General features: G+C 36.4%; 1 protein-coding gene across 1 annotated transcript in view; it reads left to right on the top strand.

Moving 5' to 3' along the window:
- The window catches only part of LOC131801051 (dexamethasone-induced Ras-related protein 1-like), a 31,024-nt gene extending 16,398 nt beyond the window's left edge, over window positions 1-14,626 (top strand). Inside the window, exons 2-3 of the mRNA XM_059119015.1 lie at window positions 8,599-8,830; window positions 14,459-14,626. Coding sequence (XP_058974998.1) covers window positions 8,599-8,830; window positions 14,459-14,626 — 400 coding nt within the window. The remainder of the gene's footprint in view (window positions 1-8,598; window positions 8,831-14,458) is intronic.
- The last annotated feature ends 10,696 nt before the right edge of the window (window positions 14,627-25,322 follow it).

Raw genomic sequence — 25,322 nt, 5'->3', positions numbered from 1 at the left:
TACAAATAAAGGACGCATTTCGAACCCACCTATAAACCTCAAACACAGTTACCATTAGCAATCTAAATATTCAACTTCAGAACTTTACTCTATCCCATCACCCAATACCAAATATAGTACGATTTAGTAGTTTTCATATAATTATAGTACATATTTCCGAAACATCCATATCTCTATCATATTTGAGGTTTCCTGCCGTATTCGTATTCGTTCAATCAATGCCTACCTTATTACCATGTAGTACTTTTTGTACAATATAGGAAGCATCATCAGTAATCTGAATTTAAAACTTTAGAAATTTATCTGTATCCCCTCAACCAATACCAAATATAGTACCATTCAGTAGGTTTCGTACAATTATAGTACAAGCACTATCTCTGTTCACACAATACCAAATTATAACAAATATAGTACTATAAGTTAATATTTAGTACTTTTCGTGCACCTTTAGTACACATTTCCGAAACCATCTCTGTATCACAAACCTATCGTCAACAGGGACCCTAATACAAAATTTCAAAATTCTAGATTCATTCGTTCACCCTAAACCAAACTATTAGAAATATTGTACCATTTAGTACAGTTCGCACACTAAGTACTCAATTTATATATCAAACATACATTCAAACCTTGATTCTCATACTAAATTTCAAGTTTTTAGCTCTATCACATAACGTTCATCACATAACGTATTGTTGGCATAATAGCAAATGGTATCATTTTAAAAGTTTAGTACCATTTTAGAACTTTTCCTAACCTTACAGCGCAAATTATTTGCAGAATTGAAATGCTCAACAATTTTTGTTAATATATATTTTTGCATCTATTTGTAATGACATCGCCTTAAGCAAATCGCCCCAAAGCCATGTTTAATGACGTAAAAATAGCACAATGGCTAACTTTATGAGAAATTGTTTCATCGACAACCTTAACTTTTAAATGCCACCACGGTGACTAGCAGAATGGTTTTAACAAAAGGGGAGAGAATCCCCTTCTCTAACCGCACACAGTTTAATTAATTACAGTATGATCATGAAAATGGATAGAATGTGCTTAAGAGGTTGATTTCTGAATCATTGCAAGGCGTTTTGGCTCATTGCCATTTTCATTGAAGGAAGCATGGGGTTATCGTTGTCCTTGTTGTTGTTGCTTCAGTGTGGGTAAATGTCGTGTTTATTTATGGCGAACAACATCAAATTGATGACTGTAATTTGTCATTTTCAGAGAAAAATTAAAAAAAAATGCAAGAAAAAAGAAATTGGGGATTGGAATGTGCAGTGAACTAGAAAATTGGAAAGGAAGCGTAATTTTGTCAATGCATAAAATGAGAAGATTTTTCGTTTTATTATCTGCCCTTTAATCCTGGTATTTTAAGAAGCCAGGATTGTTACTTAAATGTATTCTTAATTAAAGGGGCGGTAGCAATATGTATGCCTTTTAGGCATACCTAAAAAGGGAGAATTGAGATAAATTTTCTAGCTATTTTTAGATACGTAGATCAACCTCAATGATGTTACTGAAGCAGGTATAATAAAACCAGTAAGGATAAGTCAAAAGTCAGGCGGGGCCGACTATATGATACCCTACACCACTATGCGTATTTAATAGAGCCCCCTTAAGAAAACAATTGTTTTGAAGTAGAACAAACCATCCAATCAACCTTTGGCTTTAGAGCAGTTATAATTTTGTTTTAGAGGGAAGGCATATCCTATTCTGAATCGATTTTCACTCAACTTGACGGAGACATTTTTACAACAAATAACATTTTTATAGAGTGCAGGATATCACTTCGAGAAGGATTATATTAAAAAAATATATATCGGAATGGAAACGTAAGTCCCAAAATTCATTCCATTTGGGCTGATATTACCCTATATTTGCACAATAAACGTGAATTCGGATTTATATATGGAAGGTATATCCAAATCTGAGCCGATCTTGATAACATTTGGCAAAGGTATGTCCGAGCTCTATAAGAAATCGGGAACCAAATATCATTGTTCTGGAGGGCATATTACGAATGTGACCTAAAGACCAAATCGGATGAAACATATATATGGAAGCTATAGCTACATCTGAACCGATTTTCAAAATTGCTTCTAGACAGAGTCCGGTCGACTGCACCAAAATTCTGATCATTTGGACTGATATTGGTCACTTGGTGCACAATTAACCCGAAATGGGTTGAAGAAATACAGGATTAGATGAAAAAACTGCAACCAACTTCAGACTGCTGTCATTTCTAAGCCACTCGTCCGACAGCTGATAAAATTATTCCTGTGAGAGATCATTATATTATGTACAAGAGTACAAAAGCATTTTGGTGAGAATTTTCCCGAAGAAAAGTTATTCGTATTGGAATTCAAGCGTGATAGTATGATTTCTTTATATTTACCTGGGAAACCGCAAGTAGCTATCGTTAGAGCACTTCAGCATTTAAATGTGAATAAATCTTTTGTGTCTCGTACCATCGCTCGTTACCATGATATTGATAGCGTAGCCCGACGTCAACGAAGTGGACGGAAGAAAACAGCCAAAGGCCAAATATTATCGCGAAAATATTCTGGAGGGTGTATTAAAACCTTGGGCACGCAAACATTTTGGCCGCAGACCTTGGACATTCCAATAGGACTCAGCACCATCGCACTCAGAACGCGCCACTTAAGAATGGTTACAAAATTAGGTTCCTCGCTTCATTTCCAGCGCACAATGGCCACCAAAATCTCCGGATGTCAATCCGTTGGACTATTGTATCTGGAGTATTTAGGAAAGCAAGGTTGGCACTACAAAATACCAAAGTGTCGATCACCTCAAGCAAGCACTTCGCCGGGAATGGGCCAAAATACCGCAGAGCAACATTCGGGCAAGGTGTGACGGTTTCATTGGCCGTTTCAAAGTCATAATTCGTGCCAAAGGTGACCAATCCGAATAAATCTAAACATATTCTAAAATTTGATGCTATTTCCGACATTTTTTTGCTTTCATTCAATAAAATTTAAAAAAAAAATGTAAAAATTATGGCGTTTGACTTTGTTGCAGTTTTTTGTATCTCACCCTGTATATGGGAGCTATATCCAAATCTGAAAGGATCTTGATTTGGCAAAGGTATTTCCAAGCTCTAAAAGATATCTGGTACCAAATATCATTCTTGTGGAGTGCATATTGCGAATGTGACTTAATAACCAAATCGGACTAAACATATGGGAGCTATAGCTATATCTGAACCGAGTTTCACCAAATAGACTGTGTTAGGTCGGATGTGCCAAAGTTCAAGTCATTTGGGCTGATATTGGCTATTTGGTGTGCAATTTATCCGAAATCGGTTGAAGATATATATGGTAGCTATATCCAGATCTTAACCAATCTTGATAAAATTTGGCGGAGGTATGTCTGGGCTGTACCTGATATCTGATACCAAGCATCATTCATGTGGAGTGCATACTACGCATGTAAGGAACTTAAAACCGCAAATCGGGTGAGGCATATATATACGGGAGCTACATCTGAACCGATTTTCACCAACATTTGTAGCTCTTGTTTTTGGGCTGAATTCAGTCGGAATAGCCAAAATTCAATCTATTTGGGTTGATATTAGACGATTGGTGCATTGATATTGTACAAAGATATATATCCTAATCAGATCCGATCTCAATAAAATTTGACAGAGGTATTTTTGAGATTCATAAGATATATGGTACAAAATGTTATCTTTGCGGAGTGAAATATTATCTTTGCGCATGTGAGGGACTTGATACCCAAAATCGGATGAAACATCCATATGGGAGCTACAGCCATATCTGAACCGATTTTGAATTTGATTTACTTGCTTCTAGAGTAAATTCGGTTGGATGTGCCAAAATTCAGGTCATTTGGACTGATATCGGCAATTTGGTGGATAATTAACACGAAATCGGTTGAATATATGTATATCTAAATTCGAACCAATTCTCACCAATTTCAATAGGGTTCGTCCTAGGGCCGAACAAATACTGTGTGGAAAATTTCATCTCAATTGGATAATAAATACGACCTACATTTTGTTCACAAGAATGCATGGACAGGCGGACGGACAGACGGGTTGACATGCATAAATCGACTCAGAAAGTGATTCTATGAAGATCCTCATAAGTAACTATGGGTCCATATCGCATGCTTCTCCATGTTATAAACAAATGCACAAAGTCATATTTAGAAGAAATCAGAGGCTTTTTTTCGCATTTTTTGAGAGAAATAGTTTTTCAAAATTGCTTAACCCTTTGGGGAAAAGTACTTGAAAGAGTGGACCGATACATCCCATTTTTAACCCAGATCTTCGTTTAGTGAAAATATTGGGATGTGTGAAATTCAAAGAGAATCGGACTTTTTTCACATTTTATGAGCATTTCTTAGACCCCCACCTCCTCCCCCCCACCATAGCATGGAGGGTATATTAAGTTTGTCATTTCGTTTGTAACACCTCGAAATACACATTTTAGACCCCACAAAGAATATATATTCAGCATAAAATTCTATGTCGATTTAGCGATGTCCGTCCGTCTCTTCGTCTGTGGAAATCACTCTAGCTTCCGAACGAATTGAAGTAGATTGATAAAATTTTGCTCAAATGTATGTTATATCTGCAGGACTTTTGGTATTGAAAATGGGCAATGTAGGTCCACGGTTTGGTGTAGCCCCCATATAACGGTACCTCCCGATATTCGGTATTTTTATGATTTTAGCGACATTATTCACCGGAATTGTTTCAAATTTGGTATTTAAGGTTCGTAATGGATACTACAGCCCAAGACAGAAAATTGTATGTGAGGGTCCACTTCTTCGTAGAGCGGTACCTCCCGATATTCGGTATTTTGTGATTTCAGCGTTTTTATTCACCAAAATTGTTTCAAATTTGGTATTTAAAGTTCGTAATGGATACTACAGTCTAAGACAGAAAATTGTCTGTTCTGGTCTTCCTCTTCGTACAGCCCCCATAAAACGGTACCTCCCGACATTCGGTATTTTAATGATTTTAGGGACCTTTTTCACTAGAATTGTTTCAAATTTGATATTTGAAGTTCGTAATGGATACTACAGCCTACGACAGAAAATTTTCTGTGCAGATCCACGTCTTCGTATAGCCCCCATATAACGGTACCTCCCGATATTCGGTATTTTGATGATTTTATCTACATTATTACCGATTTTTTTAAGTTTCGCATTTGAATATTGTAATGGCTTATGACAAATGTTACCTACGCAGGTTCATGTCGTCGTATAGACCCTAATATAAAAGCTACATTCGGTATTTTTAAGATTTTAACAGAAGTTTTAACGGATTTTATTGTTTTTAGAATTGCCAAATTCGTTCCAAATGGTGGAGGGTATACAGCTTTTTTGCACTTGTTATTCCTAGGGAGGTAGCAGGAGGGGTGGGCCGATATCTATCATCTTCACACCAGATCTTGTGTTAATGAAAATATTGAGACAGACGGACTTAGTTAGATCGACTCCAAATGTCTTCCAAAGAGACCTGGGTCTAAAACCGTTATTTAGATCAGCACGTTTGGCCTTAGTTTAGTAAAAATATTACGATGCACCATATACACCATACTAGACGGCAGGGCCGATGGTTATGACTAGGTAGAATGTTCTGAAACGGTTTTTATCAACCACAATCGATAAAGTCATTTAAATACCGATCATAGATTGGTACTCAAATAATCACTGTAAACATCGGTAGGAGATAATTAAACCCTTCACACCAAAGAATATGTTTCTTAATTCAATCGGAAAATGGAGTGATTGCAAGAGACAGACTAACAGAGAGGGCTAAATATTCTTAGAATTTTGCGTTGATCCAAATAAATTGCTGTCACCATATGTCGATTTTCGTAACTAAAAATTTTCATTTTTTGTGGGGGAGGTACGAGAAAAATAGTTTAGGTCAATTTTCAAATCTGACAAATATAGCGTTTTGCAAAAATTTGATAATATCGGGCAATCGTACTATAGTATCCCTTAAATTTTCAAGGTTTTCAAGAAAATATAAATTTTTATTAAAACATTTCTAGTTCTGCTAAATTTTCCCTTTCCTTATAATTTGATTTCAAACGAGAAACTACTATTCGATAACCATTCCGAGTGAAAGAAAATTCTGCCATCTAATGCAATCATCAACGACCATAACTAATTCTCTTCGATAATCCAGTTAGGTGGTGATTCAAAACCAAAGCAAATGGCACAAACCACATTTGGGGTTAAACTTGTTCTTGTACATCTGTCCCACCCTCCCACTCTCCGACTAGTTTTATTTTATTATAAATTTATTTAACCACCCAACAGAACTAAATACGCACACACCCACCAACACAAATACACATACATACACATGTATCTACGACGATGACAACAATTATAATTGAATTTGTTTTGTATGGCATAGGGAAGCGGCAACAACATGCCACAGTTACCGCCAGCTAGAACCCACAACAACATCTACTCTGTCTGAGAACGACAACGTACAACCAACCAACAAAGTGAAAACAATCTAAATCCATTATGAAACCATTCAACAACACCGAACCACACCACACCGCACCATACCACAGCTCAACACTCAACGCTCAACGATGCACACCTCGGTGAACCCATTGAACGAACAGCTGCTGCCAATGCATCAAGGTTGCAGTTGCCGAAGTCAATCTCTCTTTCTCTATCTCTGTCGCTCGCTGTTTAGCTACTCTTTGGCAGTCATTATGCCATCACCCACATTAACATGTAACTCGGGAGGACATTCATCCAAGTGAACATCAATCTCTATTATGGACGGGAAACATGCATGCATACAGACATATGTAACAGATGATGTGCCTAGACAGCCAGCAGCTAGCTGGTTTTTTTCGGTTATCCTTGTACAGTAATATATGTGTGAGAGAGTGTGGGTATAAGAGTTATTTGGAAAAAAAAATTTGTAGTTCTTTGGAAAAATTTAGTGGACCGATCATATGGCCTTAAAAATTGGATCAGATTCCAAACAGTAAAAACAGTTTCCCATTGGTATTGTTGTCTAAGACTTATCATCAAAATAACGAATATCAAGGGTTCCGTTATTAGGGGCTATACGAAGACGTGGACCCGCACAGATAATTTTCTGTCATAGGCTGTAATATCCCTTACGAACTTCAAATGCCAAATTTGAAACATTTCCGGTAAATAATGTCGCTAAAATCATCAAAATACCGAATATAGGGAGTTCCGTTATATGGGGGCCATACGAAGACGTGGATCTGCACAGACAATTTTCTGGCATAAGCTGTAGTATTCATTACGGACTTCAAATACAAAATTTGAAATAATTCCGGTAAATAATGCCGCTAAAATAATCAAAATACCGAATATCGGAGGTTCCGTTATATGGGGGCCATACGAAGACGTGGATCTGCACAGACAATTTTCTGGCATAAGCTGTAGTATTCATTACGAACTTCAAATACAAAATTTGAAATAATTCCGGTAAATAATGTCGCTAAAATCATCAAACTACCGAGTATCGGGGGTTCCGTTATAGGGAGCTATACGTAGACGTGGACCCGCACAGACAATTTTTTGTCATAGGCTGTAGTATGCATTACGAACTTCAACTGGGAAATTTGAAACAATCCCGGTAAATAATGTTGCTAAAATCATCAAAATACCGAATATCGGGGGTACCGTTATATGGGGGCTATACGAAGACGTGGGCCTACATGGCCCATTTTCTGTTTTATTCTATATTATCTATTACGAACTTCAAATACCAAATTTGAAATTTCCGGCAAATAATGTCACTAAAATCATCAAAATACCGAATATTGGGAGGTACCATAGGGGTTATAAAACGTGGACCTACACAGACAATTTGCTGGCATAGGCTGTAGTATCCATTACGAACTTCAAATACAAAATTTGAAATAGTTCCGGTAAATAATGTCGCTAAAATCACCAAAATACCGAATATCGGGGGTTCCGTTACATGGGGGTTATACGAAGACGTGGACCTACACAGACAATTTGCTGGCATAGGCTGTAGTATCCATTACGAACTTCAAATACCAAATTCGAAACAATTCCGGTAAAAAGTGTCGCTAAAATCATCAAAATACCGAATATCGGGAGGTACCAAATATGTAGGCTATACAAAGACCTACATGGACCATTTTCAATACAAAAAGTCCTGCAGACATAATGTACATTTAAGTAAAATTTTATCAACCTACTTAATTTCGTTCGGAAGCTAGAGTGATTTCTACAGACGGACAGACGGATAGACGGACGGACATTGCTAAATCGACATAGAATTTTATGCTGATCAAGAATATATATACTTTGTGGGGTCTAAAATGTATATTTCGAGGTGTTACAAACGGAATGACAAACTTTATATACCCTTCATACTATGGTGGAGGGTATAAAAACATTGTCAAACTTTAAGAGCCCATTGGTTATCCTTATGTCTCACATTATCCTACAAAAAATAAAAAAAAACATTCTGAAGATTTCCATTACACCCTTTTAGAAAAACCCCAAAAACCATCAACAACAATGTGCATTCAAACTTTATTTTGTTGTCATGTTTTCCAGAGTTGGCCGGAATAATGCTGTGGACGATGCCATCGGCCCGACAAATGCCCGTCACAAAATCGTTGTCATGGGCGCTGCCAAAGTCGGCAAAACCTCAATAATTACACAATTCCTTTACAACACATTTACGACCAAATACAAGAGGACCATCGAAGAGATGCATCAGGGCAACTTCTCCATAGCCGGTGTCAGTCTCACGCTGGATATTCTTGACACAGCTGGTTCATATGAGGTGAGTTAATGCAATAAATCATATATTCACACGAATTAAGTAACTTGGCTACACGTTTTTCATATCGTAGCTTTTATATGCTAATATGATTCTAACTGTGCCAACTTTAAAACCAGTAAAGAAGGTCTTAAAGTCGGGCGGGGCCGACTTTATGATACCCTACACCACTTTGCTAATTTAGCAGAGCTGCGCATAACAATTAAAAGTTTTTATGGGAGAATTCAATCATACAAAAATAACAAATCGGATGAACAATATATATGGTAGCTATAGCTATATCTGAACCGATTTCGATCAAATTTGGCATACTCATTTTCAGGTCCAATCTGATCGTACGTGCAAAATTCCATACTATTCGGACTGATATTACACGTTTGGTGCACAATAAAAAGCAAATCGGACGAAGATATATATGGGAGATATATCTAAATTTTGACCGATTGTCTCCAATTTCAATAGGGATTTGTCCACTTTCAAAACCATCTCCGAACTCGATCTAAGTTTGATAATAATTTTGTGGAGAATTTTCCAGAAAAAAAGTTATTCGAAATGGAATTCAAGCGTGATATATATATATATATATATATATATATATATATATATATATATATATATATATATATATATATATATATATCACGCTTGAATTCCATTTCGAATAACTTTTTTTCTGGAAAATTCTCCACAAAATTATTATCAAACTTAGATCGAGTTCGGAGATGGTTTTGAAAGTGGACTCCCCCAAATGGAATTTAAAACAACAGGTTCATATTTTGATGTGGTTCACAGTTCTTTAATTTATCTTCGACATTTTAAAGTATAGGTCCTTTAAGGCTCTTTCTGAATTTTTGACCAGTTTTCCGATTATAGGTAAATAAATTGTAAAATATAACTAAACCGTAAAAAATACATGGAGTCGGGGTTTACTTTACATGGGAGTAATACCAAACAGTAAGGAAAATCAAAATTCGGGTGGGGCCGACTATATGATATCCTACAGCAATATGAATATTTAGTAGAGCTGCCGTTACAAACGAATTTATTTGAAGTAAATCATTACACCTATCAACCTATGGCCAGGGCAGATATAATTTGGTTTCAGAGGGAACTAATATATGGGAGGCATATCCAATTCCGAATCGATTTTCAACAAATTTAATGTACTTGCTTCTAGACTGAATTCAGTCGAATATGCCAAAATTCAGGTCATTTGGACTGATATGCATATTATGCATGATGTTGCCCAATTTTCCCGAATTTGGTTGAATATATATATGGGAGCTATATCCTAATCTAAACCAATCTCGATAAAATTTGACAAAGGTATTTTCGAGCAGTATCTGATTTCCAGTACAAAAAAATCATTCTTGTGAAGTGCATATTACGCATGTGAGCGACTTGAAACCCAAAATCGGATAAAACATATATATGGGAGCTATAGCTATATCTGAACCGGTTTCCACCAAATTTAATGAATTTGCTTCTCGACTTCTTCTAGACTTCTAGAATTCTGTTGGATGTGCCAAAATGCGGGTCATTTGGACTTATATTGGCCATTAACCCAAAATGGGTCGAAGATATATGGGGGCTATATCTAAATGTGATCCGATTATCACCAATGACAATAGGGTTCGCCCTGGGGCCAAACATATAAATTTCATTTCAACCGGAGAATAAAGTCGACCACTATTTTGTCCCACACATTCGTAATATGCATTCGACAACAATGATATTTTGTACCAAATATCAGATACAGTCCAGAAATACCTCTGCCACATTTTATAAAGATCGACTCAGATTTGGATATAGCATCCACATATATCTTTAACCGATTTCGGGTTAATTGTTCACCGAATGGCCAATATCAGCCCTGAATTTTGGTACATCCGACCGAATTCAGTCAAGAAGCAAGACCATGAAATTTGATAAAAATCGGTTCAGAATGTTTCATCCGATTTGGTGTTTGAGTCCCTCACATTCGTAATATGCCTTTGACAAAAATGATATTTGGTAATAGATATCTTATAGAGCTCGAAAATACATTTGCCAAATTTTATCGGGATCGGCTCCGATTTGGATAGAGATCAAATATATATTCTTAATCCGATTTCAGGTTCATTGTGCCATTATTTGACTGATATCAGTCCAAATGGAGTGAATTTCAGGGCGTATGTTTCCATTTTGTGGAATTCGGATCCAATATAATTTTTTATATAATCCTTCTCCAAATGATATCGTGCACTCTACAGCATACTATAACTGATCTAAAGCCAAATATTGATATATGGTATGATCTACTTGAAATAAATTCTTTTGTTACGGGAGCTCCACAAAATATGCATAGTGGTGTAGGGTATCATATAGTCGGCCCGCCAGAATATTTGACCTTTAATTACTGTTTTTTTTTTCTAACCTACCAACAACTTGGTGGTTTTTGGTAAATACTCACTTCCTATGACATGCCCATGTTAAAGAAGTAAAAAAGCAGTAAGTTCGGCCGGGTCGAACTTTGAATACCCTCCACAATTTTGAACGAATTAGGAAATTTTCCAAAAAATAAAATCGCTTAAAAATTCTGTTAAAATCTTAAAAATACCGGATATCGGAAGTTGCCGATATTTGGGGGGGGGGGGTATATTCGATATTGTGGACCTATATAGACAAATCTATGTCTGGTGGTAAAGTACTGACAAAGAACTCCTTGTGCAGAATTTCGGGCAATTCAGTTAAAAAGTGGCTAAAATCATCAATATACCGAATATCGGAGAGTACCGTTATATGGGGGCCATACAATATCGTAGACCTATAAAGATAATTCTCTTCTAAGGGATAAGATACTCACAATGAACTCCTTGTGTGGAATTTCAGACAATCATTGGAAAATGTGTCTAATATTATCAAAATACCGAATATCGGGGGTACCGTTATATAGGAGATATACGATATCGTGGACCTATATTGAGAGTTCTCTTTTAGGATGTAAAGTGCGCACAATGAACTCCTTGTGTAGAATTTTAGACAATTCCATCGAAAAATGTGTCTAAAATTATCAAAATACCGAATATCGGGGGGCTATACGATATCGTGGACCTATATAGATAATTATCTTCCAAGGGATAAAGTACCCACAAGGAACTCTTTGTGTGGATTTTTAGACAATTCCGTTGAAAAACGTGGCTAAAATCATAAAATACCGAATATCGGGGAGTACCGTTATATGGGGGCTATACGATACCGTGGACTGATATAGCCCATCTTGAACTTGACCTGCCTGCAGACAAAAGAAAGATCTATGCAAAATTTTAGCTTCATATCTAAATTCATTTTGACTGTAGCGTTATTACAACAAACGGACAGAGGGACGGACATGGCTAAATCGTCTTAGAATTATACGCTGATCAAGAATATATATACTTTGTTGGGTCTAAAATGATTATTTCGATGAGTTACAAACGGAATGACGAACTTAATATACACTCCATACTATGTATGGTGGAGGGTATAAAAATGGTGAAATTAAAAGCAAATGTTTTCATAACTTTCTTCTAATGACATGGTCGCGCTTAAATAAAGTTAGGATGCTGCTACGTTGATTTAAGTTGTGTAAGTTGTTAATGAACTTATTATTGAGCTATGAGATTCTCTGGTTGTGATGTTTTTGAACTTAAGATGGAAATTGGAATCATGCAATCAACTTCCAAGCCAAATTGGCATACAAAAATCTTTCCAAGGTGAGAATATGTACTGTGTAGCAATGATATTTGGTACCAGTAATCGCATACATCCTAAAACATGTAAGCAAAGGCTATAGTCGTGCGGGGCCAACCATGTGATAACCTACAACACTACAATATGTTAGAAGCCTCTTTATGTCCAAATCCATTTTGGAAGATTTCGCTTTTTAAATTATATCACGGAGCACTGCCCAGATATTGCCCTTAGAATTTTGACCAGGGACATTTGCCTAATATTTACGCACTCCGTCGTGCTGTTAGTTGTTGTGGTCCATTTTACAGCTAAATATAATCCAACGGTCATCCAAGTCAAATTGAAAAAATCGCATGCGATAAAATATATGAAAAAATAAAAAAAATGTCACAAATGCTACAAAATCTATATTAAAATCATTTATTCTTTTATGCCAAGAGGCCATTCTGAATTGACAAACTTTGTCAAAATCGGTCCAGCCATTCTTGAGATATAAGCATTCTAGTTTACATCCCTTTCCTTTGTATATGCACATTGTATATATTTCGCTATATGTATCCGATATATTTACTATCGGCATCTACACAACGGTCAGAATTGACCCGTTCGTCTATAATGGAAAATTTGACTTTTGTTCAACACAAATATTATGGTCTATTTCACCAACTAAATATTACTCGATGACCATCAAAATTAGAAGACTTCTACCCAGCCCTAAGCTCTTGCCCCATGCTAACTTCCGCGTCGATTGGTCTATAATAGCGATCTGTAGAGCAACTTTACAATCAGGAAAATTTTTTGGTCCATTTTAACCTCTAAATATTATGCGATCATCTCCAAAAGCAATAGGCTTCTATTCTGGCCCTAGCCCCATCTACATTCTAAATTTCGTGAAGATCGGGCCATAATTGCGACCTGTAGAGTGATTACAAATTAACATGGACAGACGGACGGATATTTCGAGGTGTTATATATTTTTTGGCCCAATCAAACTTATAATACCATAGTGTTGTAGGTTATAAATACTCAAATCAAATTTAGTGCAATTTGATTGAAAATTGGTTGGTATGAGTTACTTTACGCAAATTCCCAATATAAACGTATATAACCAAGGACTCAACATTTATCATTTCTTTTCTTTAATAGTTTTAGTTGAAATAATGAAAATTTACCTTATGATATAACCAGTTTGGCTCTTATAGTTGGTAGTTTTTAACTTCCAGTCTCCACATCTTATAAAAAACGGAAAAATCGCTTGAGACAGCATATGTTCCCAAAATATTGCTAACAATCAAATAAACGATAAGATCCCGCCTACGAGTCAAAAGAAAATGTTATTATAGAAATATATGATGATTTATTCAAAATAAATACTGTCAAACGCAAACATTCCAATTATTTGAATGATTTCCAATGTTTGACCACAAATAATACAGGTTGCCAAATAAATCAAAATTCTAACACAAATTGAAATGTTTCCCAATGCTCCGGCATCATTTGTAGAAGAAGGTCATGATGATGATGATATCCTGCTGTTCTTGCACACACACACACACACTCACACATTTACTTTTTTTATTCTTTTCATACCTTGGTATCATTTTAATGAACTTAGTTTTATTAATACCCCTTGTAAAGGTTAAAAACAGCTTCCCGATAAATATGTGAAAAAGAGTATATGCATATATGTATGTATGTTCAAGCATTTCATTTTATTTCGGTCGCCACATAAAAATATAAAAATAATCGTTACAACCTTTTTTTTTTTGTTGTCGAGCCATCCATCATTAAATTTTGCCGGTTCTCCACATGAACTAGGCGGCAGGCAGCTACATTCGAACAAGTGAAAGAAATACTCAACAAAGAAAGGAAAGAGAGGAAGAATATAAAAATAACAATGAGTAAAATCTTTCCAAATAGACAGAATTATTGCTTGTTAAAAACCACCTCCGGCCTGTTATGTCAGCTGTCATAACAATTCATGGCAAAGGAGAAACACAGGATATCTATCAGCAGGCCATGCGGAAACGGGATGCTGTCGCTGATGCTGGTCACTTGCCATTAGTATTTCTGATAACAAGCTTTTAAATAAGCCATCAACGAACGTTGAAAATAATGACACAAATAAGTGTATGCTGACAAACAGCGGAAATATATGTTATAAATTAATGAGGGTCGGTATGGCGAACAGTAAAAGGTGATTTTTTCTCCTCCAATTCCAGGTTATATCTTTTTGTGCAAAAGAGCAAACATTTGAAAATAATTGGGCATTATCATTTGACATTTTTACTCAATTTGCTTTAACATTAAGCGATTGGTACATTTACACGATTATCATAAAAACGTAAGCGATATTTTGACATCTTCTGTCGCTTCAAGGTAGCAGTCATCACATATTCTCACTTTTAAGGCACGCGACAAAAAACAAAATCCAACCTCTCCTCCAATAGAAAAACTTTCAGGCCAACAGCTAATTAGGGAACATATCTTTTACCACTGTTAATGAGTGTCGCACCCAATGGCTCGATGGGCAAAATATATTTTGAGATATTTAACTACTGAGCACATTTATTATTAAAGAGAGAATCCGATTGAGTCCTTTCACCCTAACAGTCAAAATAATAACAAGAAACCAGTAAGGAAAACTCAAAAGTCGGGCGGGGCCGACTATATGATACCCTACACCACAATGCATATTTATTTGAAGTAGATCATACCATCTATCAATATTTGGCTTAAGAGCAGTTGTAGTTTGATTTCAGAAGGAACTAATATATGGGACGCATTTCCAACTCTGAATCGATTTTCACTAAATTTGGCGGACACATCTTTATCTTTTTTATATCAAATAACATTGCTATAGAGTGCATGATGTCACTTCGAGAGGATTTATATTAAAAACCAGTAAATAAAGTTCTTAAGTCGGGCGGGGCCGATTTTATGATACCTTACACCACTTTGCTAATTTAGTTGAGCTCCACATAACAATTAAAAGTTTTTATGGGAGAATTCAATCATACACCCTATGATTGTACGTATAATTTAAAATTCAAAGAACTAAATATACCGAAGCATTTGTATCTTTGAAAGTCGGACTTGTATTGCCCATTTGGTGCAAAATTAATTTGAAATCAGATAAAGATATATATAGGAGCTATTTCCAAATCTGAACCGATCTCGATAAAATTTGGCAAAGATATTTCTGAGCTGAATTTGATATATTTCCCTGAATATCGTTGTTACGGAGTGCATATTACGGTTGTGGGTAACAAATACAACAAATTGGATGAACAATATATATGGGAGCTATAGCTATATCTGAATCGATCTTCACCAAATTTGGTATACTACCTTCTAGACTCAATTCGGTCGTATGTGCCAAATTCCATCCCATTTCGACAAATATTAGACGTTTGGTGCACAATAAAAGGTAAATCGGACGAAGTTATATATGGGAGCTATATCCAAATCTGAAGCGATCTCGATAAAATTTAGTAAATGTATTTCTGAGCTGTATTTGATGTATTTCCCCAAATATTGTTGTTACAGAGTGCATATTACAGCTGCGGAGGACAAAAATAACAAATCGGATGTACAATATATATGGGAGCTATAGCTATATCTGTACCGATTTCGATCAAATTTTACATACTTATTTTCAGGCTTAATTTGGTTGTATGTGCAAAATTGCATACTATTCGGGCTGATATTACACGTTTGGTGCACAATAAAAGGCAAATAGGACGAAGGTATATATGGGAGCTATATCTAAATTTGATCCGATTCTCACCAATTTCAATAGGGTTCGTCCTTGGGCCATCCTTGGGCTACATGGACAGACGGACGGACGGACAGACGGACTGACATGCATAAATCAACTCAGAAAGTGATTCTATGCATATCATCAAAAGGAACTATAGGTCTATCTCGTTTCCTTTTGCCTGTTACAAACAAATGCACAATGACATAATACCCTGACCTCTTTGTGGTGTAGGGTTTAAATATATACCGGGGCCGAGTTTCACAAAATGGAAACGTACGACCCAAAATTTACTCCATTTGGGCTGATATTAGCCATCATTTGTAAAATAAACCTGAAATCGGATTGATGATATATATGGGAGCTATATCCAAACCTTAGCCGCTCTCGATAAAATTTGGCAAAGGTACTAAATGGTACCAAATATCATTGTTGTCGAATGCATTTTAGGAATATGAGGGACTTAAACACCAAATCGGATGAAACATATATATGGGAGCTATAGCTTTATCTGAACCGATTTTCTCCAAATTTCATGCACTTGCGTATAGATTGAATTCGGTCGGATGTACCAAAATTTCAAAAATTTTGACAGATATTGGCCGTTTCGAGTACAATCAACCCGAATTTGTTAAAGATATACATGGGAACTATATCCAAATCGGAACCGATCTCGATACAAATTGGCATACGTATTTTCGAGCAGTATCTGATGCCCGGTACAAAATATCATTCTTGTGGAGTGCATATTACATATGTGAGGGACCAGAAGAACCAGAAATCGGATGAAACACAAACCACAAATCGGATGGGAGCTAAAGCTATATCTGAATTGCTTTTATGTACTTTCTTCTAAACTCAATTCGGATTTGCAAAAATTCAGGTCATTTAGACAGATACTGGCCATTTGGTGCACATTTAACCCGAAATCGGTTGAAGATATATACGGGAGCTATATCTAAATTGAGCTATAGGTATTACGGAGGAACACAAGGAAATTCAAGGCTATGGTTGCAAGAGACTCCAAGTAGACTACAGGGATATTCAAGGATAATAAAAGGACGCACTGGACTTACGAAGGATGTCTAAGGACTTACACCGTATTCTTCAAGGAAGACTACAGGATATGCAAAGATATATACAGCTTGCTAGTACAATAATTTGTTTAAAGAAGTGGCAAGGAAAAAGGGCAAATAATTCTCATAAACTTTTGTTGTGCCGTTCAAAATGAGACAGGCTTGTTAATGCAGGGAGGCTTGCCAAATGATAGTTAGTGATTTCATTAATCATTTTCTGTCCTCTGACTAACAAAATCGCTGGCGAATCCGAATGAGCCCCGATAAATCTGTGAAGGTATAGACATCGGCTTCCGAGCATATCCACAGTGAGTAACGAATCCGAACGAATCCCGATCCATCTTAGAAGACCAGGACAGCCGCTCTCTAACGATTATGCCACTAGTTGCCAACCTGCCTTTAAGCCCCGATTATCCACCACTCATCAGACCTATGATCATTTACTGATGTTCCCAATTTCCTTCAAATCTTCACCCACCCGAAAGTCGACGTCACTTAGACCACTAACCTCATTTTTCCTGATACCATTCAAGCCGACGACCAAAAGTTCCCTTCCATCCCGAACGCAACATTGTAATTTTCGATCTTCCCATTAATCAACGTCTGTCGATCATCCACAAGAACCCGATTACCTTAAAATCGTCAACATTGTGAATGCCGAACACAAAAAAAACGTAATTCCTGATCTTCCTCACTTATCTACATCTGACGGTCACCCATGTGTACCGTTGAATCGTCGGCTAATCACACTACACACTGAGTACCAGTTTTAAACAACCCAAATCGTTTACCTTCTTGCCTACAAGACTTTTCCGATCGTCGGATTCCCGATGGCCAATTGAACAGCTTTATGGAGACCCTAGATACTTCTGAGCTTACCTCAGCCGACGAGGAAACCACATTACTGTAGATATTTCATTAATTCTACTAACCTCAACACGTATATTTCGAGGTATAATATTGTGTTCTGCATTCGTTACCCTGATGGCCATATAGTCCCATAACACCCCAGCGTTCGGCGGTTCTTCTTATGTGGGTACCAGCCCAGAGTATTGACTATTTTTGGGTGCCGAGCCATCGTCTCATCAGTCAAAGGTTCATCAGCATTGATCATTTTGATCAGCATAAAATTCTATGTAGTCCGCTTGTTCTTCTCTGGAAATCACTCTAGCTTCCGAACGAATTGAAGTAGGTTGATAAATTTTTACTCAAACATGCGTTTGTTCTGCAGTTTTTTTGGGTATTGAAAATGGGCCATGTATTTCCACGTTTTGATATAGCACCTATATAATGGTACCTCCCAATTTTCGCTATTTCGGTGATTTAAGCGATATGCAGGTCCACGCCTTCGTATAGCCCCATATAACGGCACCTCCCGATACTCGGTATTTTGATGATTTTACCGTCATTCGCGACACCGAAATTTTTTCAAATTGGGTATTTGAAGTTCGTAATGGATATTACAGCCTATGACGGAAATTTGTCTTTACAGGTCCACGTCTTCGTATAGCCCCCATGTATCGGTACCTCCCGATATTCGGTATTTTAATGATTTCATGGACATTTTTTCACCAGAATTGTTTCTAATTTGGTATTTGAAGTTCGTAATGGATACTACAGCCTATGACAGAAAATTGTCTGTGCAGGTCCACGCCTTCGTATAGCCCCCATATAACGGTACCTCCCGATATTCGTTATGTTAAGCGACATTATTCAGCGGAATAGTTTCAAATTTGGCATTTGATGTTCGTAATGGATATTACAGCCTATCACAAAAAATTGTCTGTGCAGGTCCACGTTTTGGTATAGCCCCCATAAAATAGTACCTCCCGATATGCGGTATTTTGATGATTTTAGCGACATTGTTTACCGGAATCGTTTCAAAATTGGTATATAAAGTTCGTAATAGATACTGCGGCTTAAGACAGAAAATGGGTCATGTAGGTCCACGTCTTCGTATAGCCCCCACATAACGGTACCTCCCGATATTTGGTATTTTGATGATTTTAGAGACATTATTTACCGGAACTATTTCAAATTTAGTATTTGAAGTTCGTAATGAATACTACAGCCTATGATAGAAAATTGTCTGTGCAGGTCCACGTCTTCGTATAGCCCCCATATAACGGTACCCCCCATATTCGGTATTTTGACGATTTTAGCTACATTATAAACAGTTTTTTTTTAAAGTTTCGCATTTAAATATTGTAATAATTTATGACAAAAGTTGCCTATGCAGGCCCATGTCGTCGTATAAACATTCGGTATTTTTAAGATTTTAACAGAATTTTTAACGGGTTTTATTTTTTGGAAATTGCCAAATTTGTACCAAATGGTGGAGGGTATTAAAAGTTCGGCCCGGCCGAACTTATAGCTTTTTTATTTTTTTTGAAAATTGCAAAATTGAATTGAAAATGGTGTTAATAAAAATTTAGTGTTATATGGTACTACACTGTCGATCACGCCCATCTATATCTCTATATATATAACTTTGCATATTATTCCTCCTGAAGACATTTCCCCAGTTTTAGATACTTCGGAGAATCGATCAATTCTTCTTCCTTCCCCAAAATTAAATTATGTAGAAGTCTGTTTAGTTTAGTTATTGCACAAAACAGATGTTGGAATCTATCTTGTATTTCAAATGTATTCAACAAAAAACCGCCTACTGTGTACTGTCTTGTCTGTAACGACTTTAGAAAAAAAAAACTTCCTTCATTTCCAATAGCCTTTCTTATGAAACATCGCTCGTTTTTCGCATTACTGCCTAAGTAACTGTAAAAACATTCAGTTTTAGATTCCTTTTTTGTCTCCGTCTCTATTTTTGTTTTTAATTCAATTCACCACTGCAGCGGAAATTAATGTTCGCCATTCATATTGAAAAGTTTTTTTGTCCTCCATTTTTTGTCTGTGTTTTTACTGGAATAAATGGCCATTGTATAATGCTTTCACACACACAAATGCTTTCGAAAATAATGGGATGAATAAGGGGGGAGGGAGATACCGGCTACGTAATAGAAACACATTTCCACTGCTGCAATATGCTACAGGATATAAAATCCTGTAACCAGAATTCAGGTTATTCAATACACAAAAACCACCTGGCAATTGGCTGGCTTGCGGTTATTACGACAAAAAAAAAACAACAAAAAGGAAATTACAATGACTGCTGCTGCTGTTGGAATTTAAAATTAACCAGTAAAGAAAGTCTTAAAGTCGGGCGGGGCCGACTTTATTATACCCTACACCACTTTGCTAATTTAGTAGAGCTCCACATAACAATTAAAAGTTTTTATGAGAGAATTCAATCATACGCGCTATGATTATAATTATAATTTAAAGTTATGCCGAAGTATTTGTATCTTTTAAATTCGGACTTGTGTTGCCCATTTGGTGCACAAATCATTTAAAATCGGATAAAAATATATATGGAAGCTATATCCAAATCTTAACCGACCTCGATAAAATTTGGCAAAGATATTTCCGAGCTGTATTTGATATATTTCCCTGAATATCCTTGTTATGGAGTGCATATTACGGTTGTGGGTAACAAATACAACAAATCGGACGAAAAATATATATGGAATAGCTATATCTGAACCGATCTTCACAAAATTTGACATACTAGCTTCTAGCTTCAATTCGGCCGTAAGTGCCAAATTCCATCCCATTTAGACAAATATTAGATGTTTGGTGCACAATATAGGGTAAATCGGACGAAGTTATATATGGTAGCTATATCCAAATCTGAACCGATATCGATAAAATTTGACAAATGTATTTCTGAGCTGTATTTGATATATTCTCCCAAATATTGTTGTTGCAGAGTTCATATTACGGCAGCGGAGGACAAAAATAACAAATCGGATGAACAATATATATGGGGGCTATAGCTATATCTGTACCGATTTCGATCAAATTTGGCATACTTATTTTCAGGCCTGATTTGGGTGTATTTGCAAAATTCCATACAATTCGGGCTGATATTACACGTTTGGTGCATAATAAAAAGTAAATCGGACGAAGATATATATGGGAGCTATATCTAAATTTTGACCGATTATCTAAAATTTCAATAGGGTTCGTCCTTGGGCCAAACAAATGATCTGTGCAAAATGTCATCTGGATCGGACAATAAATGGACAGACGGACGGACGGACGGACATGCATAAATCGACTCAGAATGTGATTCTATGCAGATCATCAAAAGGAACTATGGGTCTATCTCGTTTCCTTTTGCCTGTTACAAACAAATGCACAAAGACATAATACCCTGACCACCTTGTGGTGTAGGGTATAAAAATCAGAAAAAATAGCTGGCAATTAAAGGCTATAGTCACGGAAGGTGAAAATTTGATACGGAAAAAACTGAATATCTGTTAAAGTGTTTTTATAGAGAATATTAGAAGGTGGAGAAGAATTTAAGTTTTTTTGTGTTTGGTTATAGCCAGGTAGTGTTAGAAGAAAGGTTTTATTTATTTAGGTTTTAAGAATATGATAGGTTCTAATAACCTGATATACTAATTTTTAAATTTTAAGAATATTAAATACTTCATTTTTACTCAAATGTATATTATGTCTGCAGGAATTTTGGTATTGAAAATGGGTAATGTAGGTCCAAGTTTTGGTATAACCCTCATATAATGGTACCTCCCGATTTTGGTATTTTAATAATTTAAGCGACATTATTCACCGGAAATACTTCAAGTTTGATATTTGAAGTTCGTAATAAATACTACAGTCCAAGACAGAAAATTGTCGGTGCAGGTCAACGCCTTCGTATAGCCCCCATATAACGGTACCTCCCGATATTAGGTATTTTGATGATTTTAGCGACATTATTCACCGGACATTTTTCAAATTTGGTATTTGAAGTTCGTAATGGATACTACAGCCCAAGACAGAAAATTGTCGGTGCAGATCCACGCCTTTGTATAGCCCCCATATAACGGTACCTCCCGATATTCGGTGCATTGATGATTTTAGCGACATTATTCACCGGACATTTTTCAAATTTGGCATTTAAAGTTCGTAATGGATGCTACAGCCCATTCCCGGCGAAGCGCTTGCTTGAGGTGATCAACACTTTGGCATTTCTTAGTGCCAACCTTGCTTTCTAAAATACTCCAGACACAATGGTCCAACGGATTGGTATCCGGAGATTTTGATGGATATTGTGCGCTGGAAATGAAGCGAAGAACCTCATTTTGTAACCATTCTTGGGTGGCGCGTGCTGAGAGCGATGGTGGTGAGTCCTGCTGGAATGTCCAACGTCTGCGGCGAAATTTTTGCGTGCCCGAGGCTTTAATACACACTCCAGAATATTTTCGCCATAATATTCGGCATTTATTCTGATGCCACGGTCGATTAATACGAGCGGAGAGCGACCATCGGCTTGAGCTCTGGTGGCCAACCGAAGGTACCCATTTTCAGCTGACCTCGTTGGAAATTAAACACGATCATTTTGTTTTTTTACAAACTCCTGGTCAACGAATGTTTTCTAATCGGAGAAAACCAAATTCAATAGTTCACCACTTTCGGCCAAACGAAGCAACTCTTTAGCTCTTTTGAGTCTATTTTGATTCTGTTGCGATGTAAGTTCTTGCACTTTTTGGAATGTCAATGGCTGTATCTAAAGCTCATTTTTCAATATTTGCCGAATGGAATATTGCGATATGTTCAGCTCACGAGCCATTTTTTGGCCACTGCGACGCGGGTTTCGATCAAGTCGCTTCTTAACTTTTACAACCATTTCTGCTGATTTTGCTAGGGTTTGTCGTTGGGCCAAGCAAATATTGTTTGGAAAATTTCATCTTAATCGGATAATAAATGCGACCTGCATTTTGTTCACAAGAATACATGGACGGACGGACTGACATGCATAAATCGACTCAGAAAGTGATTCTATGAAGATCCTAAAAAGTAACTATGGGTCTAAATCGCTTCCTTCTCCCTGTTACAAACAAATGCACAAAGACATAATACCCTTACCACTATGTGGTGTAGGGTATGTAAAAGTTCATAAGTGGTACGATTCATTAATTCCCAATATAAACTTTTGTAACGTGTAGCTCCACTAAATATGCATTGTGGCGTAGGGTGTCATAATGTCGATCCACTTAATTTTGACCTTTTTTAGTGTTTTTTTATACCCTCCACCATAGCATGGAGGGCATATTAAGTTTGTCATTCCGTTTGTAACACCTCGAAATATACATTTTAGAGCTCACAAAATATATATATATTCATGATCAGCATAAAATTCTAAATCGATTTAGCAATGTCGACCGTATGTCCATCTATCCGTCTGTCGGTCTGTGGAAATCACTCCAGCTTCCGAACGAAATCAAGTAAGTTGATAAAAATTTACTCAAATGTGTATTATCTCTGCAGGACTCTTGGTATTGAAAATGGGCCATGTAGGTCCACGTCTTCGTATAGCCCCCACATAACAGTACCTCCCGATATTAGGCATTTTGATGATTTAGCGACATATTTACCGGAATTGTTTCAAATTTGGTATTGGAAGGAGGTCCGCGTGTTCGTATAGCCCCCATATAACGGTACCTCCCGATATTAGGTATTTTGATGATTTAGCGACATTATTTACCGGAATTGTTTCAAATTTGGAATTGGAAGTTCGTAATGAATACTGCAGCCTAAGACAGACATGTAGGTCTACGTCTTCGTATAGCCCCCCATATAACGGTTCCGCCCGATATTGGGAATTTTGATGATTTTATCTACATTATTACCGATTTTTTTAAGTTTCGCATTTGAATATTGTAATGGCTTATGACAAATATTACCTATGCAGGTCCACGCCGTCGTATAGACCCTAATATAACGGGTACATTCGGTATTTTGAGGATTTTAACAGAATTTTCAAAGGATTTTATTTTTTTTAATTGCCAAATTCGTTCCAAATGGTGGAGGGTATACAAGATTAAAATATCTCCGTCAAATTTAGTGAAAATCGATTCAAAATTGAATATGCCTCCCATATATTAGTTGCTTCTGAAACCAAACTATAACTGCTCTAAAGCCAAATATTAATAGATGGTATGATACTTCAAATAAATTATTTTGTCATGGAGCTTCCCTAAATATACATAGTGGTGTAGGATATCATAAAGTCGGTCCCGCCCAACTTTTGACTTTTTTGTTGTTTATTTATTAATTTATTTATTCATATTTACTTATTCATTTATGGATTTATTTACGTATTTATTTATTTAGTAATATGTTTATTAATTAATTTATTTATTTTTCCCCTCTGACCATCTTAGTGGTTAGGGTAATCGTATCAGCTAAACGTTTCCCAAAAAATTATTAAAATCCAATAAAAGCCCCGTTACATATCTCCTCATTTGATTGCTGCCTAAATGCCAAAATAAAAACCGTCAATAATTGAAATAAAAACAGCTTAGCTCACACATACACACATAGGCACACATACAAACCTAACTTATGGTCAATCCTTTTTTGGTTCACAACGAAAATCCCCATTTAAATTTAATTGGGCGTGGGCATGGACACACAAGTATTTCAATTTTAACATTAGGTCCGGTGAATATTTTCTGCTTCAGTTATTAAATAGAATTATGATGCAAATAAGCCACCCAAAACTACAGGCCTGCAAATAATTTTGTATTTAATATTGCCAACATTTTGATGTTTTTATTTTTGATTCGAAAATCATATGAATGGCCTTAGGAGAGTTGATTCGAACTCATATAGGCTTTCACATACACACCCACACACAAAGATGTCCAACAAAATCAATCCGAAAGGAATGTCATAGGAATGATTAGTTCGTTTTCGGTTTGACAAATCGAATTAGGGGTGAGCAAAATTGTGTTGCTACATTTGTTGTTATTTTTAGTTTCGAAAAGGAAATGCTTTTGGTTAAGGATAAAATGTAGGCATGCAGGACCGCATGTTGAGG

This window comes from Musca domestica, unplaced genomic scaffold, assembly GCF_030504385.1.
Source record: "Musca domestica strain aabys unplaced genomic scaffold, Musca_domestica.polishedcontigs.V.1.1 14, whole genome shotgun sequence".
NCBI classification, from domain to species: domain Eukaryota; kingdom Metazoa; phylum Arthropoda; class Insecta; order Diptera; family Muscidae; genus Musca; species Musca domestica.
This window is presented reverse-complemented; position numbering and strand designations above follow the sequence as displayed.